Source organism: Nomascus leucogenys, chromosome 15 (genome assembly GCF_006542625.1).
Source record: "Nomascus leucogenys isolate Asia chromosome 15, Asia_NLE_v1, whole genome shotgun sequence".
Classification (NCBI taxonomy): domain Eukaryota; kingdom Metazoa; phylum Chordata; class Mammalia; order Primates; family Hylobatidae; genus Nomascus; species Nomascus leucogenys.
The window spans coordinates 57,783,891-57,803,276 of record NC_044395.1 but is presented as its reverse complement, the minus strand read 5'-3'; the positions used below and the strand labels follow the sequence as shown (position 1 = coordinate 57,803,276).

Sequence of the window (19,386 nt, the reverse complement as noted above, 5' to 3'; positions counted from 1 at the left end):
GACCAGAGGGACACAGTTTCCAGGCAATGGGTCAGTGTGCAAGCCACATGTGCAAGAGGTCCACCTGGCACAGAGCATCCAGAGGGAATACTGTCTATACAAACCCAAGGTTTGGCAGTTGTGTGCATCAAATCACAGTTCTCACTGAAGAGGACTGACATGTGTCCGGGACTGAGCTAGGTATGCTACATCCAGCCTCTCAAATCTTCAAAATGGCTATGTGAGGAAGGCACTGTAATCCTCATTCTACAGGTGAGGAAACTGAGATGTGGAGAGGTAATGGGTCTTGCCAAGGTCACCAGCTAGCAAAGTTCAAAGCAGGAATTAGAGCTCAGGTTCCAAAGCCTGTGCTCTCTCTCTCTACTTGAGGCTGCCTACATCAGCTTAAACAGTGGCTAGAGACACTCATTTGGCTAGTCCAAAGAAAAAGAAAAGTCAGCATTTTTGGCCATTGTCTTCTAAAGCCATGGTTCTCCAACTTTCTGGAGAGCTGAGCATTGCTGAGGCCAATCCCTAGAGATTCAGTCAGCAGGTCGGGTGGGGCCTGAGGATCTGTATTTCTCCCAGGCCCCCAGGTGAATGCTGACCATGGTCAGAGGATCATCATCCTTTAGCGGTGCAGGGACCTGGGTGATGACTGGTTAGCAAGGATGGAGCTCCACCGAAGACAAAAGAGGATGCTCTTTGTTCCCCAAGTGCACAGCATTTTGTGACTTTACCTATTTCTAACCCAGAATGAAGACAGACATACTTGCTCTTTTTGGTCTCAACCAGGTCTGCTGAGTGACATGATTCACACTCAAGTAGGCTGGAGCCTGTCTCCTGATCTTTTCAGGACAGCTGTCACCTCACTTTCAGACTCTGTGGTGAATCATTTGTAACAATCCAGTGGTGGCTTCAGCCTGTTGCATGCACCCAAGAAAGGGACTGACTGCAGAAAGCGAACTTTGGACCCAGCCCTGCCAAGGACCTTCTTTCTGACTTTGACCAGGTCTTAGAGCCAGTATTCCCAAATTCAAGACCCTTTTATGCCGCTCTCTTGCTGTGCAACTTTGGGTATAACCCTTAACCTTTCTTTATCTTACTTCCTTCATGTAAAAAGGGATTACAGTACTGAGCTCACAAGGTTGTTACATGGATCAGCTGAGATAACGGTGGAAGAAGTATTAAGGGCTATACAAATATTACAGGAGTGCTAATGCTAAATATAATAGCTACTACCTACCCTATATCTACCACATATTATTTATTGTTCCAGAAGCTCTGCAACTATCTAATTTAAATTTTATTCCTCATAATAACCCTACAAAGTCAGTACTGTCATCTCTATTTTGTAGATTGGCAAAGCAAAGCTTGCAGAAGCAACTTTTCTAAGGCCATATCATAAACAAGTGGAGAGCCGAGCTGGAGCCTGGGGTTATCTGACCCCAGAACTCAGGCCCTCTCCATTTATAACCCTGTCTCACTCTGCACAGCTTTGTGGCTACTGCCCCTGGTCAGCCTCAAAGACCAAAACGAGGAGGGGCTGTAAGTACTATCTGGAAATCCCCTTTCGTTAACATCCCTTGGGATAGTGGAAGCATATGGCAACACTATTTGCAGGTGGAGTGCTGAGTACAGCAGTGGTAGTGGGGACCTCCTCTTTTGGTGAGCTGTGAAGCACTGTCTGGGCCAGCGGCCTGGGTGGCAGTCTGTTCTGCTGGTGTGCAAGCCCCTAAAGTCTTCCCCAGTGCCTGGGAGGAGCTTCAGGGGTGTGGACGTCCCTCAGAGTGGCTCTATTTCCATCACTAGGCAGACAGCCCTGCTGATGGGAGGCCTGGTGGCCCAACGGGAGGCATATAGGCCCTGAGGCCAGACAGATCTAGGTTCAGGTCCCATAACCATCATTCACTGGCCCTGGGCAGGTGACCCAATCTCTCTAAGCATCCACAGAAGGGGATAATTGTTCATTTTACAAAACCCAAAGCGTAATTTGGATCATATCGCTTCTCTGCTCTCAACCCTCCAATGGCTTCATAAGCATTTTAGAATAAACCATAGTCCTTACCAGGGCCCACAAGCTCCTGTAAGATCTGGCCTCTAGTACTCCTCAAGCCTCATTTTCTATGCTACAGGTACAGTGGTCTCCTTGCTGTTTCTTAAACAAGCTAAACCTTGGCTTTCCTCTGCCTCCCTCAAATATCTTTATGAATCAGAACCCTCCTGAAAATATCTTCATGGAGTATAACCTCCTTCCTCCCCTCCTCAACTATTACCTTCTCACCCTAACTAAAAGAGCTCCCAGCCCACTCTTCCCAATCACTCCCTGGCCCCTTGTACTGATTTTTCATCACAGGACTTCACACACACACACACACACACACACACACACACACACACACTCCTCTCTCTCTTTCTCTCTCTCTCTTTCTGATGAAAAATAAAGCAATACCAGAGCAAGGGGCCAGGAAGTGATAAACACACACACACATATCCAATATATATATGCTTATCTGATTATTGTGCTTTTTCCTAATGCATTTTAAGTTCCACAAGGCAGAAGTCTTTTCTGTCTTGTTCACTCCTGTGTGCCCAGAGTCTAGAGGAATATGTGGCACATGGTAGAAGGAACTCAATAAATATGTGCTGAATACTGCTGAGTTCAGGATACACAAAGGGAAGCATGCCTAGCATACAGCAAGCACATAATCAGTGCTTCACTGAAGACGGCAGCAGATGGCATTCTGATTGTTTCCTCCATCCCTGCATTTCAGGAGGAAACTGTCCACTCTCTCTACAGCATGAGCAGGTCCAAGGAAGAACTCCTGCTGCCCCCCGGGACCTGAGGCTGGCTGCATGGCATGCTCCCTAGAAGACCTGGGAGTCTGACTTGAGTCAGAAGCTCAGATCCCATTTTAAGATACAGAGTCAAATTTATACCTCAAAACCATCAGAAATAAACAAAAAAATACATTCAGAGAAAAAGACAAAAAGGATAAAGATCAAAATGTTAGCAGTAAGTAGGGATTTTCAAGTGACTGGAAAAACAGTGATTCCTATTTTAACTTTTACAATTTAAAAAGAAACAGTTATTTTTAAAAAGACAGAGACTGGACAATTATCTTCTAAAAGTACAGATCTATTAGGAGAGGGGAAGAGGTGATGCAACAGAGTAAAGGATTTCTAGAGTAAGAGGGTGCCCCAGTTTCCTGAAAGAGCTTCACACTCATGCTAATGTGCATATTAATTATTTAGATCTCTCTGGAATTTGGAGAGACATGAGCACTTGCTGAAAATGTTGGCTATTGGCCAGGTGCGGTGGCTCACACTTGTAATCCCAGCACTTTGGGAGGCTGAGGCAGGTGGATGGCTTGAGTGCAGGAGTTCGACATCAGCCTGGGCAACATGGCAAAATCCCATCTCTAGAAAAAAATTCAAAAACTAGCCAGGCATGGTGCCATGTGCCTGTAGTACCAGTTACTGGGGAGGCTGAGGTGGGAGGATCACCTGAACCCGGGGAGGCTGAGGCTGCCATAAGCCTCTGCACTCCAGTCCGGTCCAATGAGACTCAGCCTTAAGAAAAAAAAAAAAGAAGAAGAAAATTCTGGCTATTCAGAATGCTACTACTGCCTTGAAATAGTCTTGTTCTGCTGGGCACGGTTGCTCACGCATGTAATCCCAGCACTTTGGGAGGCCAAGGCAGGCGCATCATGAGGTCAGGAGATTGAGACCATCCTGGCTAACACGGTGAAACCCTGTCTCTTACAAAAAAATTAGCTGGGCGTGGTGGCGGGTGCCTGTAACCCCAGCTACTCAGGAGGCTGAGGCAGGAGAATCGCTTGGACCCGGGAGGCAGAGGTTGCAGTGAGCTGGCGATTGTGCCACTGCACTCCAGCCTGGGTGACAGAGTGAGACTCCGTTCTCCAAAAAAAAAAAAAAAAAAAAAAAAAAAAAGAAATGGTCTTGTTCTGTACTTTTAAAAACTTAATTCTGCGTCAAATTACTTGACGTCATTTGATTGATGAAGAAACTGAGGCCCAGGGAGACATGTGCCCTGCCCTCATACCCATACCATAGCGAGTCAGTGGCAGAGCTGAAACTAAAACCCAGGCACCCTGACTTCCAGTTAAAGGAACCTCCCCCCAGATCTCCTATCCACCCACTCCCCAAGACTCTAAGTGTCTAGTTCCTTCTGAGAAAACAAATGTCCACCTTTCTTGATGGGGACCCTAAGCTGTGGAGCCCACCTTGGGTCATAGTCCCGCAGGGTCTCCTGCTCACTGCTGCTGAGAGCTCAAGTGTGGGTACCTGATTCACTTGACCCTCACATTGGTGGGTGCTATTACCTCATTTTACAGATATGGAAACTAAGGCCCAGAAAGGTTAAGTGCCAAGCATACCGCAAAAATAAGGTGAAGATGGGATTTAAACCAGATCTCTCTGACCTCACAGCCCTGAGCTGCCTCTCAGGAAAGAGGTTCCTGAGTACTTGGAGAGGAACCTTCAGCTAAGTGGCAGGCTGTTCTTAAAGAGGGGACGGACTGGTTCCCTCTAAGCATGTGGGGAGGCCTTGGACTAGCCCCTGAACTGCCTGTAGGAGGGGCTCCCAGTCCCATGTGTCCGACTTAAGGCAGGCTGAGCTCACCTCTCAAGGGCAGAACAAAGGGCTTTTGGGAAGGAAGTAGTCAGGAAGCTGCAGAGGCCAGTAGTTCCTCAGGACCGCCCTGTTCAACAGTTCACCCTCTCACAGTAAGCCTACTATCCTGGGCCGTGTTTCCACCCACAAAGCCACGGGACAGCCACAATTGCATCCGATTCTCACAACTACCTACTGGGGCAGGACAGGCAGGGATCACACCCCATATTCTGTAGCTGAGACCTCAAGGTGTGCAGGGGGTGAGTGACTCAGCCAAGACCACACAGAGTTAGTGATGGGGCTGGCAGCTGAACAAATGAATGGAAAAAAAATGAACCAGGCACCAGGTCTTCCAAGCCATGGTCATCCTTCTAAAAGGCCAATCCCATAATGGCACCCTCTGATTTAAAAGCTCTTGCTAGCTATTCACCCTCATGTCTACCACTCCAGCCTCCAGGCCCACAGGGAAAAGTACAACCTCCTTTTCGTGTAGCCCAAGATCCTCCATTGCTGATCTCCATTTAATCTCATCCTCAAGAGACTCCCTGTGCTCCTGCTTGAGCCAACTACTTGCCATCTCTCCAAAATGCCAAGCTCTCTCCTGGCTCTGTGCCTATCTCTCCACTAAAAATTCCTTTCTCCCCTGCAAACTCCTACCAATTTATGCCTGGAGAAGCTATTTTGAACAATCAGGAAGATGGCACTGCATAGTGGTTAGGTGTGTGGGCCCTGGAGCCAGCCAGCCTGGGGATGGACCCTGGTCCTGCCACTTACTGGCTGTGGGACCTGAGGCAAGTTACTTAACTTGTCTGTGCTTCAGATTCTTCGTCTCTAAAATGGGGATGAGAATATGACTACCTACATGCGCAAAAAAGTGAAGACAGCAGCCCTGACTGCTATCCTTTGCAAGGCCTTCTTATAACAGTGGCCCTGGGCTGGCATCTGGGAACTCAGGTTTCAGGAGAGTTGCTACCATTAACTGATGAGAGTGGCTGGCTCACTGTGCCTCAACAATTACGATGAATAACTGCTTTCCTTTGGGGAGTCTGGAATCCATGCACTTGCCAGGCAGGGGGTACCGACATGAGCAACCCCAGTAAAAACCCTGGAGCTGAGGCTTTAATGAGTCTCCCTGATTGGCAACATTTCACACGTTGTCACAACCTGTTGCTGGGGAAATGAAGTGCATCCTGTGTGACTCCACTGAGAGGGGACCACAGAACCTTGTGCCTGGTTTGCCCCAGACTCTACCCCAGGCTTCTTTTCCCTCTGCTGATTCTGCTTTGCTGCCTTTCACTGTGATAAACCAGGGCTGTGAGTATAACACCTATAATCAACTACGTGTTGAGTCTTGTGAGTCCCACTAGTAAATAATCAAACGTGGGGGTGGGGGCTTGGGGACTCCCAACACCCACCTTATGGAATAGCTGTGAAGATTGAAGTTAACATGTGCCAAGAACTTAGAACAGCACCTGGCCGTTCCCAGTAAGGGCTCTCTCTACTGCTGCTCCCAAGCAGAGGGAACCACGCTCTCCTCTCTGCTCAGAGGACTCCCTCTGTCACAACATCAGTCACGGTACCTGTCTTCATTCATTTACAGGTCTGTCTCCCTCAAAAGATGGTGAGCTTCTTAATAACAGTTGGCTGTGTCTTCTGCATGTCTGTGACTGAATCACCAAATTACAAGGAAGACTGTATATCCCAATTCTCTGCAATGCTCTGGGGCTGACCTGGCCTGCCAGAAGGCACTGTGTATGCCATTCTGGGAACCACACTAGGGCTGGTCTGGAGACCACCAGGGTGGCACCCATCCCTGAGGGTGGGCAGGGTTGTTCCCCAAATTCAGTGTGACCACAAAATGGACCCCAGGCTTCCCTACCAGGCTTGAGATGAGATGAGCTGGAGTCAAGGTCTGGCAGCCTTCTGCTCTGACTTCCCTTCACCCGACAGGAACCTGATGGGTTATTAATCAGACAGTCCCCGTGAAATCAATTAAATGTCTGATGCTGCAGAGTGCAAAAGAAGAGGATGAGGTTTGGGGGACCCTAAACATATGGCTCCCTCCAGAATGGATCACAGATGCACCTATAGAAGCTTAAAGCAACATCTTACCCCAGCTCAAAGGGAGCACAGGTAGGCCCAGGCTCCTCACTGGGGGACTCAGTTAACCTTGGAGACTGCCAGAAGTATGGTGGGTGCAGAGAAAGGAGCACATTTACCAAAGCCCTCTCTCTTCTTCATCCTTCTGCTAGCCTTTCTTTTCCTGCCAGCATGAAATCTAAATCCCTCTTGGTCATTCTACCAGCTGTTATAGTATTTATTCAGCCATTAATTCTAGACTCTCAATACAGACTGAGTTTGACAATCAGGGAAGGGCCCGTGACTATTTCTCTGGCATCAAGAGGCTCCCACTCTGGTGGGGACTGGCAAAAGCTGTTTAGGACAGCTATCTCAACTAGGCCCTGCTCTGTTGGGCCGCTAGGCCTCTGCTCAGACTGTGCCCTCTCAGGACCTCCTTTCCGCCCCTCCTCTGCCTGGGAGACTCCTGCTTGCTCTTCTCGGTCATGCTGTACCAGGTCTTCCAGGAAGCCTTCCTTGCTCCCCACTCAAGTCTCAGTTAAGTATACATATTCATTCATTTATTTCACCAGTGTTAATAATTATCAAGCAGCTACCATGTTGTGGCAAGCCCTGTGTTGTGTGCTGGGGATCTCAGGGCAATTAAAAAGTAGCATTATTTCCTGTACTTTTCTCTATCAAAGAACTTATTCTAAGAGTCTGTTCTCTGAAATGTCTTACCTGGTAGACACACAGTAGACACTCAGTGAATATTTACTGAATAATAAAACACTACATAATAAGTAGTTGAGCATTTACTATAAGCTAAGACGTTTTCAGACATTATCTTAATACGTTTGTTACAACAGCCTTACGAGGTGGCGTGGTGGATTAAAGATGGCCACAAATTCTTGGACACTTCTTCCACTGAGAAGTGGGGTCTGTTTCTCCTCCTGTTGAAGCTGGCCAGCTTATGACTGCTTTGACCAACAGAATATGGAGGAAGTGACACTATAGCATTTTCGGGCCAAGCCTTAAAAGCATCAATAGCTCCTGTCTCAGTGCCTTGGAGCCCCGAGCTGCTGAGTATGAAGCACAATTACCCTGCTAGGAAGCCTATGTGGAGAGGCCCTTAGAGGGAGAGGATGCTATAGTTTGGATGTTTGTCCCCACAAAGCTCATGTTAAAATTTGATACCCAGTTGGGCATGGTAACTCACACCTGTAGAACCAGCACTTTGGGAGGCCGAGGCAGGAGGATTGCTAGTGCCCAGGAGTTCAAGACCATCCTGATCTCTACAAAAAATAAAATCAGCTGGGCATGGGGGTGGCACATGCCTGTAGTCCCAGCTACTTGGGAGGCTGAGGTGGAAGGACTGCTTGAGTCTAGGAGGTTGAGGCTGCAGTGTGTCAGGATCATGCCACTGCACTCTGTCTCGAAAAGGGGGGATAAAAAAAGAAAAAAGAAAGAAAATGTGATACCCAATGTTAGAGGTGGGGCCTAATGGGAGGTGTTTTGGTCACGAGGGTGGATCCCACATGAGTAGATTAAAGCCCTCCTTGGGAGGAGATCAAGTTCTCATTTTTATTAGTTCCTTCCAGAGCTGGTTGTTAAAAAGAGCCTGGCACCGCCCCACCTCTCTATCTGTTGCCATGTGATCTCTGCACACACCGGCTCCGCTTTACTTTCTGCCATGAGTGGAAGCAGCCTGAGGCTCTCACCAGAAGCAGATGCTGGTGTCATGTTTCTTGTACAGTCTGCAGAACTGTAAGCCAAATAAATCCTTTTTCTTTATAAATTACCCACCCTCAGGCATTCCTTTATAGCAACACTAAACGGACTGAGACCGAAGGGTACTGCCAAGACCAGCTTTCTAGCCATCCCTCCACAAGATGTCAATTATGTGAGTGAAGTCATCTCGGATCCTTCAGATGAGTCCACTTGCCAGCTGAATACTACCAGTGGACCCCTGTCAACACGATGTGGAGTGGATGAATAGCCTAGCTGAGCCCTTCCTAAACTCTTGACTCACACTCTGAAGTATAATCAACTGGATGTTTCCAAAGCCACTAAATTTTGGAGTCATTTGTTTGTTGTGCAGCAATAGATAATCACAGCAGAAAGTGACTTTTATTTTCTCCATTTTAGAGATGAAATTGAAGGTCTTAGTCCATAGCTAGTGAGCACTAGGGTGGGGTTTCTGAGGATAGGGTATGTCTGATCCTAAAACCTGTGCTTCAAACTCACTATGGTGAATGGGCCATCACTTGTGCCGTTGGAACATCAGGCCAAACTTACTTCTCTGAAGTAGAGAAGAGGTAGAACCTACTATTTCCTCTCAACTCCTCTGGGGCGAGTAGGAGCTCAAGAATCTCTTTTTGAATGACATTTTAATCCACAGGGTGGATATGGAGAGAAGATGTATATGAAAAAATTGGAAATAGCTTTTAGAGTGTGGTTTCTAAATGCTAGGTACTGTGCTGTGTGCTTCTTATATATCACATTTACTTCCTCCCAACCTCTGTGAGAGGCACGAATTCTTTTCCCAATTTATAGATGACGAAATCAAGGTTCAGGGATGTTAGGGAAATTGCCCAGCTAGTAAGGGTTAAAGCCAAGGCAGGTATGAAGGTCCCTCTGACTTTGAAGGCCATATTCTGTCCACCTTGCCAAGCTGGTCAGCTTGTGATTCCGTCTGCCAGACTTGATGCTGATCCCTCCTAAACTGTGCCTTGTTAGTGTTGTGCCTTCGACCAGTTAAGGTCAGCATCAAGATCTAGAATTCTGATTGTGTATTCACTGTATTAAGCGCCTTTTCTGGCTTTAGGTCATCCTTGGAGGCACAGGACTCTGGGGTCACAGAGGAAGACTTCCTCAAACATTTCAACTGAGGCTTCAAGAATAAGTAGGACTGGATAGACCACGAAGTGAGAAGGTGAGCAACCGGCAGAGCTGTGCAAGACTCTGTGCAAAGGCATCAAAGGGCCTGGCATTGGGGGAAATACATGTACATGCACATAGATGCATATACATACACTGAATATTAAATATATATGATATGATATATATCGTAATGTTATATATGTATATAGATGTATATAAAATGGTGTTATGTGAGAATATACCTACATGTTAACAATGGTTACTTTTGGTGACAAATAAAAATGATTTTCTTTTCTTCTTGCTTATTTCATTGTCTAGCTGTTTTACAATGAACATTTCTTATTTGAGTAATAAAGTATAAATAAAAAGAAAAAGCTGCATGTGTTTGAGCAATGGATGTGGGAGGATAAAACATCAGAAAGGCAGGTGAGCAGAGAAAGACAGGAGACGTGAGCTGGGACCACCTTTACAACTCACACTAACCATTAGGAAAACCGCCTTGCTGCTCATCCTCTATCTTCCTTTCCTTGAAAAACCTGGAGACTCAGAATAGGAAGTTCTAACTTGATCCTAAGTGGGAAAGATGAACATCCAAGCAGAGGGAGAGGTGACTGTGGTCCATGCAGAGCATCAGAACCATTGATTAGTGGCTGGCTTCTTCCAGTCATGTTCGGTCTTTCAATGAGCACATTGGAAATAATGGAGATCTGATTAAGCTACCCTGGGCAGGCTGACACACAATTGTCCTACTCTGTTACTGATGAGCGCAAAGGAGGCACGCAGGGAAAAATCACACACGATTTTAAAGGATGCCAACAGAAATAATATAAATTAAGAGACTGGAGGCGGGAGCGGGGAAGCTGGTTGGGCTGCATCTCTAAGAATTTTGCTTTCGGAAAAACAATTCTACAGGAGTAAAGTGGTACAAACAATGTTCATTTTCTCTTACTGGCCTCCAAGAGCTTGATGTGCCGTTACCATAGTTGTGTGCTAGGCAGTCACATATCCACACTTTTCACATGCAGGTTAATTTTACTTCCTTAACTCTGGGATGACCTTGTTCTCTTCACAGATAAAGAACAGGAGTTTGGGGAAATAAAATCTGTGTTTCCCACTACTTTAGGAAAGAGTAGAAGATAAAGTGGTTCCAGTTTGCCAGCCTAGGACACTTCATCTACAGTTTAGAGAAAGGGAAAGGCTATGCCCCGAAAGTCAACAGCGCTTATCTCAGAGTGGTAAGATTACAGGTGAATCTTAATTTTCGTCTTCATAATTTTCTGCATTTTCTCTGGTGAGCTTGTATGTTTTTTAGATCATAAACAAACTCCATTTTGGAAAAACAGTGTGTAAGCAGAGGGAAGGAGAACAGCTACAGAACTCAAGTGGACTGATGTCTCTGAGCTGACAAAATCATTGCCCAACAAAGCTGGAAGAAGGAACAGGGCAGAGGGATCCCGGCCAACAGAGACCAAGAGAAGGTGGCTGGGGTGTAGGTGAAGCAGCACCGGACAGGGAGTCAGGCAACCTGAGTTCAAGTTTTAGCTGTGCCTCAGTCGCCTGTGTGAAGTGAGCTAGTGATGGACCTGCTCTGATTCTCAGCTTCCAAATTCCCAAACGGGGATGATCATCCTAATACCCACTTCATAGAGGTATGGGGATTACATAATGTCACACATACGAAAGCCCTTGTAACCCAAAGCTGATGTATACACGCTAGGGGTTATTACGGCTTTGGGCATAAAGGTGGTAGCACAGCAGGGAAGGAGGAAAGGTGGGGAGACTGACATAGCTGAGTGCCGACGCCAGGCCGGGCAGGTCTGACACTAGGCATTGGGTGGTAGAATCATGTAGGGAAAGGCAAAGATGAGGGCCCGAGCCAAACCAGACTGAGAGCCTGCTGTCGGTCACACACCTGTGCAAGCCTCGTTCACACGTTAGCTCTCATCTCCTTTGACAGTTCTGTCCCGCAAACATCATGGTCATTGTGTAGACAAGGCAAGAGAGGCAAGGGGTTGGTGCAGGGCGTGTCTAGCAACTGGGCCAAGGTCACACCTTTGGTAAGCAGCAGGCTAGCACTGGACCTTGGGTCTCCCGTGTTCCAAAGCCCATGCTGGCAGTCAGAGAACCGCATCCCTAAATCGTGCACCCAACCCCAGCTCCTCCGGCCAGCGTTATCTGGGGACACTGAATGGCCCCGCCAGCCAAAAACCTTGGTCCGAGCCCCGGCTGCCCGCCCTCCCCAGCCTCACCCGCCCTGCCGGCCGCGCACCTGGTCTCCAGGGGGATGTTGCTGTTGAGCAGCCAGTTGTCCTGGGCGTGGGCAGGCTCCTGGGCGCCGCCGGCAGGGGGCTCTCCGGAGAGCGAGTGGTCCGTGGGGGCCGGGCTGGGGTTGCTCCTCGGCGTGAAGTTGCCGCGGTTCAGGGAGTTAATGGAGGCCGCGTGGTGCTGGTTGGGGGTGTGGGCATGCGAGAGCGGCGGCGGTGGCGTCCGGAGCCTCGCGTGGTTCTGCAGGCCACCCGGGTGATCTAGGGCACAAACACTGCGGTCAGCGGCGGTGAGCTCGGTGCTGCCCCTTGGCTGGAAAAGCAGCCACGGAGGTCTGAGCAAGACCACAGAAGAGGGTGCCGGCAGACTATACATACTGATACAGTCAATCAGTAATTACACGACAGATGTTTATTGAGCACCTACTATTCTAGGTGCTGGGGATACCTTAACCAACTAAACAGACAAAAATTCCCGTCCCCATAGAGCTTAAATTCTAGTAGGGGAGTGAAACAATAAAAAACATAAAAAAGACTAGTTACCCATCTCAGCAACTTCACATTGTTTCATGCTTTTAGGACGCTGTTTTTAAAGCGTGGCCAGGGACCAGAATCTTCAGCATCGTCTGGGAATTTGTTAGAGATGAAAATAAGCCCTGCCCCAGGCTGACTGAATCATGAGCCCTGATAGGGCCCAGGAATCTGATTTTACAAACCCTCCAAGTGACTCTGACGTATGCTAAAATTCTAGAACCACTGATTATATATGATGGTACATAGTAAACGAAATAAACCAAGTTTTTAAAAGTAAAACGTAGAGTTTACTGAGATGGTGATAAATCTAAGAGCACATACAGCCAGGAAAGGAACTGTGGCCTGTGTATGTAGGGGCAGTGGTGAAATTTTAGATAGGATGGCCACATAAGGAGAAAGATGACTTTTGAATAAAGCGAGCCATGCTGGGGCCCGGTGGTTAAAAACCACTCAACATTTACTGAGCACATCGAATGTGCCAGAGTCCCGTTCTGAGTCTTCTACAAGTGTAAATTCAGCTAATTCTCACAACCACCACAGAGTAGAGACTGCTTTTATCCTCAGTTTACAGATGAGAACATTGAGATACTTTATTTATTCCCTTTAATTATTCAGAACAACAGGTATCATCACCAATTTACAGATGAAAAACGTAGACTTGGAGCAGGTAAGTAAAGTGCCCAAGGATTTGTGGCTAAGTAGGTGTTATTGGCAAAGAAAGAAAACAAATACAATTTCTGGTGATACCACAAATGAGGCAAGTTGTGGAGGTAAATCTTTACCATCCATCTAAGCTATGTTCACAGAAAGCCTAGTCTTTCAAACGGATGATATTATGGGGGTGGTGAAAAGGCCAAGAAATTAAATTCTAACCTAGATTCTACCACTTATTAACCACATGGGCATGGACAAATCATTTAATCTCTTTAAGCCTCAGTTTTCTCATCTGCAAAATAGGGGAAATAGTTTATTTGGGGGAGGGATCACAGGGCTACTGTGAGATCAAATGAGGCAATCGGTAGGAAATAAATATTTCTGAAGTATTCTGCTTCCTTTATTCCTCATGAGAATTCTGTATTTTATAGAGGAGACTAAGAATCAGAAAGAACAGCAATTTTCCAAAGGCTGTGTTCTTCCTTGGGTAGGGAGAGGGCTTTTTGGAAATCATCAAGCACAGTCAAGTATGAAGCACCATTAGTGTTATGGATTTTTTTAGTGTAAGATGCATCACTCTGCTTTTTGAGTAAATCAACCTTTTATGTCAAAGAGGTATAAAGCAAATCTGGTGGGGAATTCAGGAAAGGAGAGTTAGGGGTAGAAGGGAGAAAGACAGAAACACATCTAAGTGGATCACTTCCTTATTACAAGCTGCTACTTTTGGCATAAAGCCCACACCTGGCTTATTAATACAAAACCCTCTGGAGTCCGATCCATGGCTGTCTTCCAGCCTCTTCTCCCATCAGCCCCATCATGCATCCTCCACTCCAGCCACATCTTTCCTCTGAGGCCAGGAGATGTGCTGAGGCCATCTGAATGGCCAAAACCTCAACTCCCACAAGGAGGGTCCCCAGGAAGGTGACAGAATGTGAATGGTACCCTCTGAAGATATGCAGTTCTGTAGTGCTGGACCAGAAGGGAACTAGCAAGGATGTTCCTTGCTGGGAAGAGAGAGAACCTGGAGGCAAATACAACCTGTCCAGGCAGAGTGTCCCACTCAGAGAACAGGGAGTACTGGACCAGGAAGAAGGTGAAAATGTGCAGGGTCATTTGTTTTGTCCAGCTGTCCTCAGGTAGCACTTCAATGGAGACAGACAGAGCCTGGGACAGAAGCCAGCAGCAGAAGCAGCCTCCTGGGCTGACTGAATGTTCTTCCCAGCCTTGGCCTTTCAGGCTGCTGGCCGTAGTTCAGCAGAGCAGTGGGAGGCAGTGACTGAACCACTACTGTCCAATGGTTATCAAGAGGCCAGTAGAGAAGTGTGACCCAGTCCTTGCTCTTGCTGTGGTCCTAGGAGTCAATCTCATGGCATTTTACTTAATTGATATAGTTTCTGCTATGTATTGGAGCATCTACAATGTGTGCTTTCACATCCTTAACTTTTCTAATGCTCACAACAACCCTTAGGGGGCAGTATTTGTATTCCCATTTTACAGATGAGGACACTGAGGCTTACAAAACTAGTCAGTGGTTCTCATAAATACAAAGGTCAAATTCAGTTTACCAAACCATGGTGCCTTTGCATAAAACTTAGACACCTCCTGGACTGTCTGTCCATGGCTAAATGCAGGAAAAAGGTCCTCAGTGAAGACAGTAGCATCTGATGTCTGAGCTAGGCAAGCCTACAGACATTTGCTTTGTGACTAATGGGGACACCAGGCTCTGGCTTGATACATGTTCAGTAAAACTGTCAAAAGTCCTGCAATGATAAAATTTTAAGTAAGATCACTGGTCCAGGTCTAAAAACTAACTTCTAAAAGGACATTCTCCTATGGGGACAAGGAATGTTTTCTATGGGGACAAGGAATGTTCTGGGCCAAATCCTCTCTATTTTTTGAGCTCTCAGCTCAACTGCCTCCCCATCCAGAAAGACCTCCTTGATCTATCCTCCTTTTCCTCTTGAATGCTGACAGCAGGCAACCCAGACCTCTCATTTTCATCTCCTCCCCAAGAGCATGCATACTGATGTCCACATGTTGCCTCCTCCGGGAGATGTGAAAGTCCCTATCTTCTCTTCTCTGTGCTGGGTGATCACAGAGCCTAGAACTGAGCAGATACTCAATTAAGTTTATTGAATGAATAGCCATGTGAATGGCCTGAGCTGTCAGTACAAACAAGTGAGGTTCATGTGGGGCATATTTGTGTGCAAAAAATCATAGTAGACCACTCTGGGCCTGCTAGACCATGGGTCTATGCAGGCCTTTACTTACTTGCCTGGAGCCAGAGTTGCAGAGGCTTCCGCTAGGCCCTTTATTTCCCTTCCCTCACCCTTTCTAGCTTGAGAACCTTAAGAAAGGGTACCTTGATGTTTCCTGGGTTCCCAAAGGAAAAGCTCTGTATTTGGGAGCTCGGCAATGGAAACCTCACTCACAAACCCCAGAAAGAAATGTAAACTTCCCAAAGAGCAGATGTTTCCTCTGGTCTGAACGGACTTTTTTTTTTTTTGCTCCTATGGCCAGGAGGGAAGACAGAGGTGAGAGGCTACAGAGGAGCCTTCTTTTATCTCCCCACAAATATGCACCCTTGTCTTTGGAGGGAATCTCAGAATCAGTTCACCCATTCATCATTTATTGAATGCCTATTCTGTGCCAAGTCTTGTACACTAGGTATTGGGAATAAAACAGTGAACAAGACAAATATGGCCTAAGAGAAAATGCTCTTCCAGTTTCTATTTATTGGCTGGGTGATGTCTAACAACTCACTTCTCTTCGGTCCTTGGTCAGTGTGTCTGTGAAAGGGCACACTTTCCTACTTCACCACTTTCTGGAGGATGAAGAGCCATGGGTACCATCAACTCCTACTAAGCCCTGAGGGAAAGACCCATGTGTCATTTCTTTCCATATCCCCAGTGGCTGCACAGAGCTGGGCCTGATGCATGGTAGGCCCTCAGTAAATATTTACAGAATGTCGGGGAAAGAACAACTCAGGTAGTTGGGCTTTTTGCCTGCACAAGCAGTTGCTTCTCTCACGCTACCTGGGAGTACACATTGGTACACTTGCAAAGCTGTGATGTAAATTCCAAGTTATACCCTCTTCTTACAGATATAGCTACCAAGTATATCTGTGAATCAAGCCCAAATGTGAGTCATTTTACTGTTATTTGTGCACACCACTGCCAATAAAGGTCACTTGCTTACCTGAGTTTTGTAAGCCTGGTTTTCCAGGAAGTTTCTTTGCTTCCTACAAGTTCTTAAATATATTTGCAGTTACTAGTGTCCTTCAACACGTTAGGCAGTTTTCATTTTAGACGCACAAAAATCCTGAACACCGAAGCCTCCTAGCTGCACCTCCCTGAACCAAGATCATACTGAGGCTCCTTTACAGTGCTGGGCAGAGCCATATGTAAGAGAAAGAGACTCGGCTTTGGTGTCAGAGAGCCCTGAGTTCAAGTTTTGGCTCTGCCACTTAGAAGCTGTGTGACCTTCATCAAGTCACTTACTTTCTCTGGAGCTTTAGTTTTCTTATCACTAAATGGAAATAACACCTACCTTATAGGATTGTTATGAGAATTAAAAGAGATAATGTATGTGAGTACTTAGCACCATGCTTGGAATATAGTAATTCTGAAAAATGGTAACTATTAATTCCACAATTACAATAAAGTCATGTTCAATGAATAAATCGCAAAGCCCCGAATCATCACCATGGTGATCACTCTTCAGCATTTACAGCAGGGGTTCCAAAGCAAAAAACCTTGAGAGAGAAAGAGCAGGACAATATCTAACAGCAGTGTGATACTCTTTTACTACACTGAATCCCACTCTGGACAACCTGCTGGCTCCTAGGAGCTCTAGTCGCAGGAGGGTGCCTGTAGCTGAACTTGTAGTTCAGAAACTGATGAGAATGGCTGTAGCCCTGACACTCAGAATAAAACCAGACACATGGGCTCACCATGTATTCAAAGATGAAAGCTCCTTTCTGCATCAGACTAGCATCTCAGAGCAAACCAGGCAGGGGCTGCTACCCAAATCCATACCTCTCTGCCCTGGGTTCAAGGTGTGCCATAAGGAGAAGGCCCCAGTGTTAATCAGCCAGGAATATTAAACAGCCCCTTGTTGTATGCAGGGACTTGATGGATTAAAAGATGAGGATAAGCCTCATCCTTGACAAGTAGCCAGTGTTTGGGAGGACAGCTGGCAAAGATACAAGAGCAGAGCTCAGGGGTCTCACAGACCTAGACCTTAACTGTGTCTCCTACTAGCTACGCTCACCTCTATGAGCCTCTAGTCATTCATCTATAAAATGTATATATAATAGTAATGGCAATAAAAGGAGAGAAAGAATATGGACTACCGTAGGTTGAATACATAGAGATTCAGAAATAAAACAAATATGGTCCTTGACTTTGAGATGCTTACAGTCTAGTAAAGAAAATGGATATACAAACAGATATATACTACACAAACTGGTGATGATAAAATTCTACAACACCATCATCATCGCATACATTAGTTAACATTTACTGAGTATTTACTACTTGCCAGATACTTTCTAAGTACTTTGATTATTTAATCCTTATTAACAGCTCTGTAAAGAAGGTACTATTATTACTCCCAGTTTTGTAAATGAGGAAACTGACACATAAAGGCTAAGAAATTTGCCCAGGATTTCGAAACCTTTCATTGGTGGAGCCAGAATTTGAACTCAGGCAGTCTCCCTTCATAGACCCTACTGTTAAACACTCTTCTTTGTGTGCATTCAATGAGCGAATGCAGGTAAGGTGCTTACATCAAGGCCTGCCACATACTGAGCACTTTCCAGGTGTCGACCACAATAATCCTTATCAGCATACGCCACAGCCCCAGGGAGCACCACGGGCATCGAGGGCAGCTGCCAGACTGACCGTCAGGCTCAGGAAAGGTTTCTGAGAAGTGACATGTGACCTATGTCTGAAGGGCATTCTAGGCAGCAGATAATGCATGTGCAAGGGTTCAGAAGCAAGGCCAGCTGGGGACAGTTTTATAACTAGTGTGAAATGGCTGTGTGAGAACAGTGGCTGTGGGTGAGGTAGAGACACTGGGGCAGGCCCAGGTGGTCACTGCCTGGAGGTGCCAGGCTAAAGACCTTGGCCTTCCTTTATCCAGAGGGTGGGGGGTCACATTAGTATGTGAGGAAGATTTCTGGTGGCCACGTGGAGGATGAACCAGGCCGGGACAGGCTATAAGAACCCCCTAGACTGATGGCAGGGTGCCTCCCTGGTGGAAAGATTCCAGTGGAGTCTACCACTATTCTTTTATAAGATCACATTCATGAGAAAAAGTCATAAACTTCCAGAGCTTTGGCTCAGGCAAGGAACTCAATCATGTCAATAGCCCTGTGATCAAAGGCCAGCTCTGGCTCCAAGAAAGGGTGCCAGGCTGAGTGCCCACATCCAGCCCTGCAAATGGCATACAGGTGCCTGAAGGTCTCCTTGCTATGGAGCTAAGGATGACCCAAGCGTGCACTGCAGTCATTAATCGGGTCCTAAAGATTGTCAGACATGAAAGATGGTGGTATTTAATTATCATAAAACAAAAACTCCAGCTGCCTGAGAATGCCAACGGAAAGAGTTATTTGGCTTCCATTAAAATGCCATCAACTACCACTGACATGGGATGGTGATGTAGCAGTGCTGAGAGCTTCGCAAATGAACCTTGGCCTACACGACCAATTTACGAAGGCCAGAAAGCTCTTTATCACCACAGTCAGCGGTCGGAATCTGATACCCTGACTTCCAGTCTCATTTCTGCCTCCTTCAAGCTGTAGAATCTCGAGCACTTTATTTAACCTGAGTTTCAGTTTCTCACTTGTCAAATGTGTATGAAAGCACCTTGCAAACTGTAAAGTCTTGTGCAAGAGTTAGAGAAAACTATCACTATTATTGTTACCTGAATCTAGAATGGATCAAAACAACGAAGTCCACAATGTAACCACCAGTCTGAACATGAGGCTAGGGTTCACACTTTTTCTGCTGTTTTCTCTGCCTATTCACTCCTTCTCTGGACAAAATGCTTTTGGTTTATTCTCGCTTTAGTCCTATGTCATGGCCAGGGCTCAAGGCTTCTAAACAGTATTTGGCCTGAAACCCCAGATGGACTCACACACAAGGAAGGGCCCACAGAGGACAGCAGACTGTGGGGCTTCCCTGGCTCCCCTTCCAGTATTCTGATGGTGAATAAAAAATAGCACCTTGAGGTCATAATATGGCTATTTCTGCTTCCTCATTCATGTAGTCAGGACAGAACTTTGGGTGAACACTCAGATTATTAAATTGCTTTGCATTTTACAAACAGTGATGAAGGGACAATGTATGAAAAAGCCTCATTGTATGATGCAGT

General features: G+C 46.4%; 1 protein-coding gene across 1 annotated transcript in view; it reads right to left on the bottom strand.

Annotated features, from left to right (window-relative positions):
* TENM4 (teneurin transmembrane protein 4) overlaps positions 1 to 19,386 on the bottom strand; it is a 416,745-nt gene that overhangs the window by 228,452 nt on the left and 168,907 nt on the right. The window contains exon 4 of the mRNA XM_030828936.1: positions 11,826 to 12,081. Coding sequence (XP_030684796.1) covers positions 11,826 to 12,081 — 256 coding nt within the window. The remainder of the gene's footprint in view (positions 1 to 11,825; positions 12,082 to 19,386) is intronic.